The 12,457-nt window shown below is 39.2% G+C and overlaps 1 protein-coding gene across 1 annotated transcript in view; it reads left to right on the top strand.

The window, feature by feature from the left end:
- Positions 1 to 4,627, top strand: part of LOC121878106 (barH-like 2 homeobox protein) — a 72,488-nt gene extending 67,861 nt beyond the window's left edge. The window contains 2 exon segments of the mRNA XM_042384101.1: positions 937 to 1,135; positions 2,097 to 4,627. Of these exon segments, the coding sequence (XP_042240035.1) occupies positions 937 to 1,135; positions 2,097 to 2,354 (457 nt within the window). The 3' untranslated portion in view covers positions 2,355 to 4,627.
- Positions 4,628 to 12,457: the final 7,830 nt, after the last annotated feature.

Raw genomic sequence — 12,457 nt, 5'->3', positions numbered from 1 at the left:
TTGGTCTACCTGCAGAAAACTGGTATTTTCTTTTCATTATAAATTATACCAGAATAAAAATACGAATTTAAAAAAGCCTGAGTATATAATTGTTAATATCCCACGTCTTTCTAACCAATATGACGCTTAAATAAACAGTGCCAAAAGTGTCCAAGGTATTTTGTCCATAACCGTACACCCACGCGTCATAGTTTCGATGTACCCTCTACCGGGTAGAGTCTACCCCTACCACTGACTCCATGGAAGTCGTAGCCTTGGCTTCATACTGAACGTCTCCCCCCCCCACCCATCGTTCAGTGGTGCAATGTGGTAGCTCGAAGCTTCGCTGAATTGTACGAATAGCAGTTCATGATGTAATATTTGAGAGAATATATACACGATACAGGATTTTAGTGACTCACAACACTTCATTTATCATTACTATACTTAACATTACTGTACAAGAGGGACCGTTCGGCGAGCCAGGAGTAGGGGTAGAGGGTGCAGCGAAACTACTGTATGGCTCGTGAGTGTACATAATTTTTCTCTCGTCAGTGATTAATGTAGAGCGGTCTTTCCCCTCTGAGATTTTTAGTTCATAACGTATGAATTTATTCTTTGTAAAATATATATAATGTAAATATATATCTAATAACGTATAATATAGGTAATTTATTTTTCATATTTTCTTGATCAGGAATATTCTCTTATAATATAAAGTGACTAATAAACTGTATAATGATATTTTTCTCCCTTAGATAATATAGAGAAGAATATTCCTACCACAATACAAAATATTCCTCACTGTAATACAAGACGAAACCCAAGATAATATTTCTCACTATAACACAAACTTGATATGACCCAAAATAATATTCCTCACTCTAACATAAACTTGATATAGCCTAAGGTAATATTCCTCTAAGACTAACAATATCCCTCATATTTTACCTACAGGACCAAGTGGAAGAGACAAACGGCTGTAGGTCTGGAACTATTAGCTGAGGGCGGCTATGGGCGTCTCATGGGTGGTTATTGGCCCTATCCAAGCCCAGCCGGTCTACCCACTCCCACCCATCCCGCCCATCTCTCTGCCGTGGGCGCCCTCTCATCTATGGCGGCTCTTTCGTCTTCTATGGATCTCTATTATAGACACGTAAGTATAGATGAGTGTGAGGTAGAATAATTGTTATAGGTACGTGGGTATAGGGAGAGTGTGAGGTGGTATAATTATAGGTACGTGGGTATAGGGAGAGTGTGAGGTGGTATAATTATAGGTACGTGGGTATAGGGAGAGTGTGAGGTGGTATAATTATAGGTACGTGGGTATAGGGAGAGTGTGAGGTGGTATAAAGGTGGTATGTAATTATAGGTGCATTGCGGTAGAGGGACAGTGTGGTGGTATAATTATAGGTACATGGGTGAAGGGAGGAGGTGTGAGATTAGTAGGCCTCATTGCCTGGAATTGCGTGGGTATCAGGTGTGGTGTATAATTATAGGTACGTGGGTATAGGGAGAGTGTGAGGTGGTATAATTATAGGTACGTGGGTATAGGGAGAGTGTGAGGTGGTATAATTATAGGTACGTGGGTATAGGGAGAGTGTGAGGTGGTATAATTATAGGTACGTGGGTAGAGGGAGAGTGTGAGGTGGTATAATTGTTATAGGCATGAGGGTATAGGGAAAGAGTATGAGGTGGTATAATTGTGTTTGGAAATCGGGTTAGGCAGATGCTTAAACTTAAGGGTTGAATTGGGTTCCAAGGAATGAGAGAGAGAGAGAGAGAGAGAGAGAGAGAGAGAGAGAGAGAGAGAGAGAGAGAGAGAGAGAGAGAGTATATATAAAAACACAGCAATAACATCCTAAATACACTATGTACTTGTAAGTATCAAAAAATTACTAAATAAACTACATACACTTCCATAAACCAATAACACTTAAGCCAGAGCATACATACATTTATATAGCAATACTAACTGAACTGGCACCTATTGTCCACCCAGCTGTGAATGGGTACCTAACGCTGTGGTTTAGGAAATGAAGGTGGTCGAGTGCAGTGCCTTACATGATGCCTCTGTGTGACCAAGTTTATTATGTAACTATCTATCTCTCTGACAGGCACAGTTGGCAGCTCTCAGTCGGTCGGCCGCAGCGGTGTCACCAGGCCCACCACCCACTCTAGACATCACCTCCACCCTCACGCCCACCCTCACGCCCACCCTCACGTCCACCCTCGCGTCCACATTACCGCCAAGCCTCACTTCCTCCGTGGGCTGCACCACAACTAACACCTCCTCGCCCACGCTCGTCGCGCCTAGGGTCATCTATCCACCCACGCCCACACAGGCCGCCCTTGCCCACTACTTCAAACAGTGACGGTGGTAGAGAGAGGGAGTGGGAGACAGACAAACAGACAGACAGACAGACAGAACTCTTTCAATCATGGACGGAAGTGCTGATGGTGTCCAAGCGAAAGAGATAAAGAGAGTGAGAGACAGAACCGGGTCCAGAGACCGAAGTAGACAGACAGAGACCGAGGGATAAAAAGCAAGAAATGAATAGACAGACAAACAGACGGTGAACGAGACACAAACAGACAGAGAGCTAGACAGAGACAGGTAGACAGACGGACGGAACAACACAACTCCCTCAAGCAGAGTCGGCCTTTGTTGACAGTGTCCGTCTAACACTTGGAGCACACGAGTCATGTTGATTAAGTGACGTCACTCCAGGTGTGTGAGGATTCAGGTTAATGATGATTGACGTCACCATGTTAATTCATGATCCAAGCGATGACGTCACAATGACATCTCGGCTGTCTAATGGAGATGACGTCACGTTAACCTTTGACCTGAATGGACGCCGGCGATCATACTAGGTCATGAAGACGTTGTTTACTATGTGTCATTTGATCGTTAGTTATACAGATGTAAATATATACCTCTTAGTAATACAGCCCCCCCCCCCTCTCCCTCCGGTAGCTTTAGTTGATATTTATTACGTTTTCTCTAAATTTTTAAACGTTTTATGTGAATTTTTAAGGTTTTTTGTCAACATATATTCTATCGTTTTCGTCTATTTTAAACGTTTTGTCATTTATTTTGTCTTTTTAAAGTCATTCCTCAAAAAATCCTGTGAATTCAAGGATTTTCTGTAAATTAAAAAGATTTCTGGGTAAATATTTAAAATTTTCTGTGAATTAAACAAAAATAATTTGTGAATCTCCTTACTAATTTTCTGTGGATTTTTCTTACGACTTTCTGTGAATTTTGGAAATTTCTCGGTGAATTTTATTTCTGAAAACAGTGAAAAATTGCCAAAAAAATACCATGACGATATTATAATGAACGGGTCTTCCATGTCGGCAGTAAACGGGAAGACTGACTAAACTCAAGAGTGGAAGGATGTGTTTTATGTAGTGAAAGAGGGATTTTATAGTGAATGAACAGTGAAAGAAATGCTCTGTGTAGTCAAGGAAATGTATGCTTACTATAGTGAAAGAAGGATGTACTTTTTATATTGAAAGAACAGTGAATGAAATGTTCTGTGTAGTGAAGTTAAAGTATACTTACTGTAGTCAAAGAAAGATATACTTTTTAAAGTGAAAGAACAGTGAAGAATATATAGTGAAGGAAATACTTCTTAGATTGAAGGAGTGAAAACTTTGTAAGATAATGGAAGAATCCAATTTGTATTGTGAAAGAAAAGTATATAATATAATATGTTAAGAATATATTTGCATAATTAAAAAAAGACATACGTTCTAGTGAAGGAAAAACATATATACTTTTTTATGAAGAAAGTAATTTATATACTGAAGGAAGGAATTTCTTTATGGAGTGGAAAAAGACATAGTTTCTAGTGAAGGAAATATATATACTTTCTATTGTAGGTTATAACTTATATATAGTGAAAGAAATATAGACTTTCCTCAATAAGGGAAAATTACACTTTCTACTGTGATGGAAATTATACTTTTTATTGAAGGAAGAAGGAATGTGGTGAAAGAAATGTATAATAAACCCAGTGAAAGTAATGTGAAAAATACTCACTTTTTTAATACAACAATAAGTTAACTGCTTGTATTTTCTTTCATTTATTTTAATTATGAAAAATAGAGTGAATTCAATAACCAAAGGTTATATTGTTATTATGAATATTTAAGTAACAAGTAAGCGTATCTGCCTCTTTAAAAGGTTTATTTATTTTCGTTTTTATTCATAATGTATCGTGTCCATTCATTTATTTGTGTTCACTTCTCCAATACATTACAACAACACTCATTCAGGAAGTTCACTTGAACACACCGAGTGTATCAATGTTCAATTCAGAAATTATGGAGAAAAATCGAATTACATTTTTTTTCTCTCTTCTCAATAGGGAGTGAGTATACCCTATAATTCTATATAGACCTGTGAATTATATACGTGGTATATCTCTATACCTATAAGTATATATCTATGTATATCACCTCATGTTTGTAAATATTTATATGTGTATTAATAGTTCCTTATATCTATGTTTTTTGTAGTTTATTCAAAAGATTTTGTGTTTCATTTTTTTATACAAATGTATGAACGTTATACCTGCGTCATTATGTCATTATATTTGTTGTGTGTAGAGAGATTCAGTCCGTAATAAAGCAATCAGAAAGGTGTTTGTCTGTTTCATTTGTGTCATTAATAAGGTGCGTGTGTGTGTGTGTGTGTGTGTGTGTGTGTGTGTGTGTGTGTGTGTGTGTGTGTGTGTGCGTGTGTGTGTTTTTTACTGTGAAACTTTTAGTATAATAGGGTGCATAGTGTTATGTTTATGGTGACATTAAATCACTACTGACACACACACGACACAATCACAGTCATGGCATTATCAACTAAGGCATAAATGACACAATTACGGTAATGAATTTTCAATTACCTTTCATGTAAATAGAATATATAGAAATAAACTAAAAAAATTACTAAAACCCAGTTAAATGACACACACACACAGCTGTTATCTTCCTCTGACCAGATATCCTCCTCCTAGTGACAGGCCTGGCACTTGACATTATGGGACCTGCCACGCTTTGCCATTTACAGATGAAATGTACTGGGAACTTTCCCCACACACCATCATTCTGTCACTTTATGTAACACAAAACCTATGACCCTTCAGCTTTTGCCCCTAATGCACGAGTCATAAAGGCAAGCATGAACTTAACAAGCTTCGGGCACCGTAAACGCTGCGCTTCCACTTGCACAGGATGTAAAGGTGTAATAAACTAGCCCCTCGGGGCAATCTTGAATCTTCACACACACACAAGCCAACGCGTCGAGATGATAAAATTCAATCACACATGCTAACAAATTTAATCAGCTCTTCGTTAGCAGTTATCCTTCCACACACACACACACACACCATAATACAGACTGGACCCAGAATACTTGAGAAAAATAGTACAAGGGGTTTTTGTATCCCCTTGAAACGAGTCTAGCAATTTCCTGTTTCTTTGTGATAGTCCACTGGCACCTAATACACACTTAATACACAATCATACACACCTGGTACCCAATTATACACACCAAATACCTAATCAAAGACACCTAATACACAATCACACGCACTTAATACCCAATCATACACACCTGGTACTCAGTAATACACACCTAGTACTCAATAAAACGCAATGCCACACTCTTTACAGCGGACAAGGACGCAGTATTATCACCTAATTAAAGCAGTATGGAGGAATTCTCTCTCTCTCTCTCTCTCTCTCTCTCTCTCTCTCTCTCTCTCTCTCTATTTGCCTGCTGAGGAGTCAAAAAAAATACGACCATCAGAATTATCAACACCGAATAGCTATAACAGAATCCAAGAGTATGTTTTTCCCCCTAAAGCTAAGAACAGAATCGGATTAAACTAAAAGGAATTACAGTTTCAACACTATCAACACAACGACAATAAGTATAGAGGAATTCAAACCTTTTTCCCCCATCACCCAAAGAAATAAATGAGAATAAATATAAAGAATTGAGGAGTTTTTTTCTCTCAACGCTAAGAAGAGAATCGGATTACGCTAAAGGTGGATTCGGGAGTTTTTACGTAGCTATCAATCAGAATCAACCAATTTCCTGTCAGTCTATTATTCTTGTGAAGTGCAAAGAAGAATACCTGGACTAATACACAATATTACACTGCGTACAGGCTTAATATATTTGGGACACGGTAATACACGCACTGATACACACTGCCATACACACTAATATACACTTAATGCACCCCAATACACAATCAACACACCCCATACACACATCAATACACACAAACATATACTTCAAACATACTAACACACGTCAATAAACATTCATACACACTAATAACACACCAATACACATTAATACACACTTCATACACACTATCAGACAGCGAGACATAAGTGTGAACAGTAAAGTAAAAACGAAATACCAGAAATATTTGTTCATCGCCTCGACCACAATGAAGGTAGCAATTTTACCTGCCCCCGTCCGTTATTCCATTGAAGTGTAATGAGACTTCACAGGTAATAAAGAATAACAGGTAATAATACACACCCGATGCACACCTGTTACACCTGACAAGCGCCGAAACGAAGGTATGAACGCCCGATAAATAATAATTAAATAAAAAAAAATTAACATTGGTAAAATATCGTTCTCTGGCTCGGGAAACAATCGGGTAATTTGATTCATTTTTTTGTCTATTTCTTTTCCTATCTCTATCTCTATCTCTCCATTTTTTCTATATACCTATCTCTCTCTCTCTCTCTCTCTCTCTCTCTCTCTCTCTCTCTCTCTCTTGACTTTCTTTATCTTTCTATGTCTTTCTCTCGTTCAATAATTATCATGACATATTTTTCCCTCGCCAAATAAATAATCAATATGATAATTGATCACCTGAAGATTAGCGCCCCAGCTTAGTTTACTTGAAGATCAATCACCCTAATGCTAACCTAACCTAACCTAACCTAACCTCGCTCAGTGTGGAGGCTAATCTTCAAGTGATTACAAAATTATTTCGATCGTAATTATATTGACCCCAAACACATCATCCAGGCGAGGTGAGATGAGGTGAGATGAAGTGATATGAGTTGAAGTGAGAAAGGTAATTTAAGGTAAGGTAAGGTTAGGTAAGGTAAGGTAAGGTAAGGTAAGGTAAGGTAAGGTAAGATGAGTTGAGGTGAGGTGAGGCCAGACAAAGTAAGATGAGGTGAGGTGAGGTGAGGTGAGGTGAGGTGAAGTAAAAGATCACAGCGCCCGCCCAGGATACGACGCCATGTAATTCTCTGTCTGATATTATTAACGAAAGATTTATCTGCGCCGTTTAATGTAATCTTATCGCCGGGAGAAGCAACAGCGAGGTCGTGTAGGTTAAAGAGGAGGTAAGGAACAGGGGGAGGAAATGGAAGAAGAACGAGAAAGAGGAGAGAGAGGAAGGAGGAGGAGGAGGAAGTGGTAAAGGAACGAGAAAGAGGAGGAGAGAGACGTAGGAGGAGGGGCAGGAGGAGATAAAACGAGAAAGAGTAGGAGAGAGAGGGAGGAGAAGGAAGTGAAAAAAAACGAGAAGCAGGAGAAGAGGAAGGAGGGGAATTGGCAAAAAAAAAAGGATCGTGAACATAAGAACATAAGAATGGAGGAAACTGCAGCGGGCCTATTGACCCATACTGGGCAGTCCCATTTACACCCAACCCCTATCGCTTTGTTTGAAGCTATCCAGTGTATTCGAGTTAATGATGATGTTTGGTAACTTGTTCCACTCATCCACTACTCTATTTCCAAACGAATGTTTACCTATTTCGCGCCTAAATTTAAATTTGTCTAATTTAAAATCGTTGTTACGCGTTCGCTCCTGGTTGGATAGTTTGGGTACCTTTGTTATATCACCTTTGTTTAGCCCTGACTTCCTTTTATACACCTCTATCATATCGCCCCTCACTCTACGTCTCTCGAGGGAGTGCAGATTAAATGCTTTAACCTGTCTCTGTACTCAAGATTCCTAATGCCCGGGATTAGTCTTGTCATTCTCCTCTGAATTCTTTCTCGGGATTCTACATCAATTCTGTAGTACGGTGACCAGAACTGAACTGCATAATCCAAGTGAGGTCTGACAAGCGCAAGATATAGATTTAGGATGACCTCGCTAGTCTTGTAACTAACTAAAAGGAGGAAGAGGCAGCTCCTTCCTTTCAGTAGCTCGTGGAGGTGTGTGTGTGTGTGTGTGTGTGTGTGTGTGTGTGTGTGTGTGTCTTCCCTCCGCCATGATAGCTGATTTGTTGGTCCAAGTCAAAAAGACCAAAAAGCACTTTCTCTCGCATACATCACCACGATCATCGACACTGGACCTCCATCGTCGGTGTAGAGAGAGAGACTTGTCGTGTAGTGTCGTGTAGTGTAGCTTCCGACGCTCTTGAATGTAAAGGTTCTCGCCGTCGTTTCTGTGACTCATTCAGCGCAATTAACACAAGTCTCTCTCTCTCTCTCTCTCTCCTCTCTCTCTCTCTCTCTCCAAGCAGGTCATACCACCCAGCAGTAATTACCCATTGTCCCGGAGAGGCTCACGTGAGGCTCTTCATTAACCCACGTGATTGAGACTTAATTGAAGGAAATCCTACCTCAATAACGAGAGGGGAAAGCGTTCATATGACCCCCTCCCCCCCATGTATAAAAATCCCCCTTGTTATTGAGGTGTAGGAAATCACTCCAATTAGAGTGTAGAATATTATTGGCTTAAGGTGGACGACTTTCGTTATTGCGGTGTTGAAAATATCTCTATTTTATTGCTTTATGATAAATCCTTTTTCGTTATTGCTTTATTAAAAAAATATCCCTCGTTATTGCCATGTAATAATCCCTCTCGTTATTATAACATGTACTAATCCCCTGTAATCCCTCCCGGCGTGTACTCAGTGGTCCTGGGGATGTTGAAGTAATCCTATGTGTGGCAAAAGTCCTTACGACTCTCTCTCTCTCTCTCTCGGGGAGTGATTTTTTTGGGGGGTGAGCACTCTGTTATTTAGCATATTTATTCCCTGTGTCACCTGTTCGTCAGTTTATTGTATTACCATTGTACCTGTTCGTTAGTCTATTGTGTTACCATTGTCACCTGTTCGTTAGTATAGTTTTCCCTTGTCACCAGTTCGTTAGTTTACTGTGTTACATTTGTCACCTGTTCGTTAGTATAGTTTTCCCTTGTCACCTGTTCGTTAGTATAGTGTTACCTTTGTCACCTGTTCGTTAGTATAGTGTTACCTTTGTCACCTGTTCGTTAGTATAGTGTTACCTTTGTCACCTGTTCGTTAGTATAGTGTTACATTTGTCATCTGTCCGCGATGGATCTTTGCTATGGTGTTGACATGATGGGGTGATCCAAAAGTCTCTGTGCACCCGTAATACATGACAGTATACTTGGTCTTCGCTTTACCTTCATTATTATAACCAGAAGAATGTAAATAATTCTATTGTTTTTGTTGTAGGTGCACATGGACTTTTCGATCACCTTGTATATTCGTTTTGGGGTGTATATATGACAGGTATATGTACTGTACGTATATATGTGTGTTTCTGTAAGTGCTTATACGTATATATGATACAGTTAGCGCAGGTATACGTCCCAATCATGAAACAGAGAGATACTAACTCCATTAATCACCCAAGTTATACACAATTCTCTAACCTAATCCTCCGCTAATCATCCAATTGTCAAAGATGATTAGAAAATAGAGACATAATTGTCATATAAACTGATATATAACCCCCCGAATCTCAGCATATAATTGAGATAACTCGGGTATAATTTCCGTCGACTCTCTGGGGGCACCGTGTTATGTCTTGTATCTGGGGGGGAGGAAACTAAGACCATAACAGCACATTCTAAGGAGGTGGTAATGGTGTTGCTGTAGTTAGTTAGGGTGGTAATGGTGTTGCTGTAGTTAGTTAGGGTGGTAATGGTGTTGCTGTAGTTAGTTAGGGTGGTAATGGTGTTGCTGTAGTTAGTTAGGGTGGTAATGGTGTTGCTGTTGTAAGTTAGGGTGGTAATGGTGTTGCTGTTGTAAGTTAGGGTGGTAATGGTGTTGCTGTTGTAAGTTAGGGTGGTAATGGTGTTGCTGTAGTTAGTTAGGGTGGTAATGGTGTTGCTGTTGTAAGTTAGGGTGGTAATGGTGTTGCTGTTGTAAGTTAAGTTAGTAATGGTGATGCTGGTAAGTTAGAGATTGGTAATGGTGTTGCTGTTGTTGTAGGATTAGGGTGGTAATGAATTATTTGCTGTTGTAAGTTAAGGTAATGGTGTTGCTGTTGTAAGTTAGAATTGGTAATGGTGTTTGCTGTTGTAAGTTAGGATGGTAATGGTGTTGCTGTTGTAAAGTTAGAATTGGTAATGGTGTTGCTGTTGTAAGTTAGGATGGTAATGAATTATTTGCTGTTGTAGAAGTTAAGGAATTTGGTAATGAATTATTTGCTGTGTGGATTAGTTAGAATTGGTAATGGTGTTGCTGTAGTTGGTTAGAATTGGTAATGAATTACTGCTGTAGTTAGTTCAGGTGGTAATGGTGTTGCTGTAGTTAGTTAGGGTGGTAATGGTGTTGCTGTAGTTAGTTAGGGTGGTAATGGTGTTGCTGTAGTTAGTTAGGGTGGTAATGGTGTTGCTGTAGTTAGTTAGGGTGGTAATGGTGTTGCTGTTGTAAGTTAGGGTGGTAATGGTGTTGCTGTTGTAAGTTAGGGTGGTAATGGTGTTGCTGTTGTAAGTTAGGGTGGTAATGGTGTTGCTGTAGTTAGTTAGGGTGGTAATGGTGTTGCTGTTGTAAGTTAGGGTGGTAATGGTGTTGCTGTTGTAAGTTAGGATGTACAACGTAAGAGGAACAAAGTACAATCACCTGGGTTAAGTATAGCAATGAGGTGGCGGACCCAGGTATATGTGTCACGCCTCACAAGTAATTACGACCGCTACTGGTACACCTGTCCCCCCTTCCCTTACCCCCTTCCCTCTCCCCTTCCCTCTCCCCTTCCCTGTCCCCCCTTCCCTTACCCCCCCTTCCCCCCTACCTACTGTGCCCTTGTTCTGGTATAACTTTGTCATATCCTGTACTTCATACATTGCACAACACCCGTCCTTGTTCTGTGTACTAGTCTGTTAAGTGTACCAATCTACACTGTGCTACACTCTCTTCACTCTACCGTGTGAACTAAACTACCATATACACTCAGGGAATATTACATTCTACTACCTGTACTAATGTGCTAACTGTACTAATTTAGCCTATATTTTTCCTCTCCGTCAGTGAAAGAGTGAGTCAGTTTTAAGGAGTTGTTGCAACTTTATATGTGAACAGCTGAGAAAAAAAATTAATAAAAATAACTTTGGAATTTTCGCTTAAGGAAATACAGTTAGAATCATTTGGAAGAATTAATGTTATTGTTATTATTGTAGTTATTTTTGTCTCTGTCATATTATTATTATTATTATTATTATTATTATTATTATTATCATTATTATTATTATTATTATTATTATTATTATTTTAGGAGACTCAACGCTTCACCACCGTAATTTTAGGAGGCAAAAGTTCCAGTAATACGCACCTGCTGGCTCTCAACGGATCCATAACTAAGAGATAACTTTTTTAGATAACGGTAATAAGCAACACCTGATAATTACCATCAATTATCCCCGATTATCCAAATTTTTAGCCTAAGATGAGGACGGAAGAAGAGACCAAGGGAAGAGACGACCAAGATTCACAGTCTCATAAGTTTTTTTTTTTTTTGTCGTTACTCTATGATCGAGTCGAGTTACAGTCTAAGTAGAGTGTGGACGCCATTTTGAGTCACCAGTATCCAGTTAGGTTGCTGTTTTGCGTCGTTGGTTATGTGAGGGAGTTAGATACGTTGGCGAGTCTCCATTTAAGGGAAATATTTAATGAAAGAACCTTTGAGAATCCATCTTTATATCGTAACGTTAATGAGTTAGTTACTTTTCTTTACTCTTAAGATACGGGGGAAAACTTACCTTACGAGCTTTTAAGAATCCAACTTAGTACCATAACTTAGGTCACAAAGATTTATACTTGCTCTTACTTTACCAAATTCGAGAAAAAACTTAACTTGCGAAAATTAAGAATCCAATTTAGTATCGTAAATTAATTGAACTAGTTTTATATACGTTCTTACTTCACCAGATACGAGAAACAATTAACCTTACGTAACCCCTAAGACTGAGGGGTAGGGTGACGGGTGTATGGGAGGGAGTGAGTGGTGCAGGCAGTGTTGACAACAGCACACGGGTGAAATATTACCAAATTAATGTACTCATATCCTATGTAATTTGCCTAATGATGTCTTCTTACGCCGGGTGAGTTGGCACACCTGAACCGGTAAAAGAATTGTTTTCATATCCGGCGAGAGATTGTATACCCTCCAGGTTTATTATATTGAGGAGCTCTAGTGGATGACTTCCTCTGGTTAGACGCGATA

Source organism: Homarus americanus, unplaced genomic scaffold (genome assembly GCF_018991925.1).
Source record: "Homarus americanus isolate GMGI-L3 unplaced genomic scaffold, GMGI_Hamer_2.0 scaffold33468, whole genome shotgun sequence".
In the NCBI taxonomy this organism is placed as follows: domain Eukaryota; kingdom Metazoa; phylum Arthropoda; class Malacostraca; order Decapoda; family Nephropidae; genus Homarus; species Homarus americanus.
This window is presented reverse-complemented; position numbering and strand designations above follow the sequence as displayed.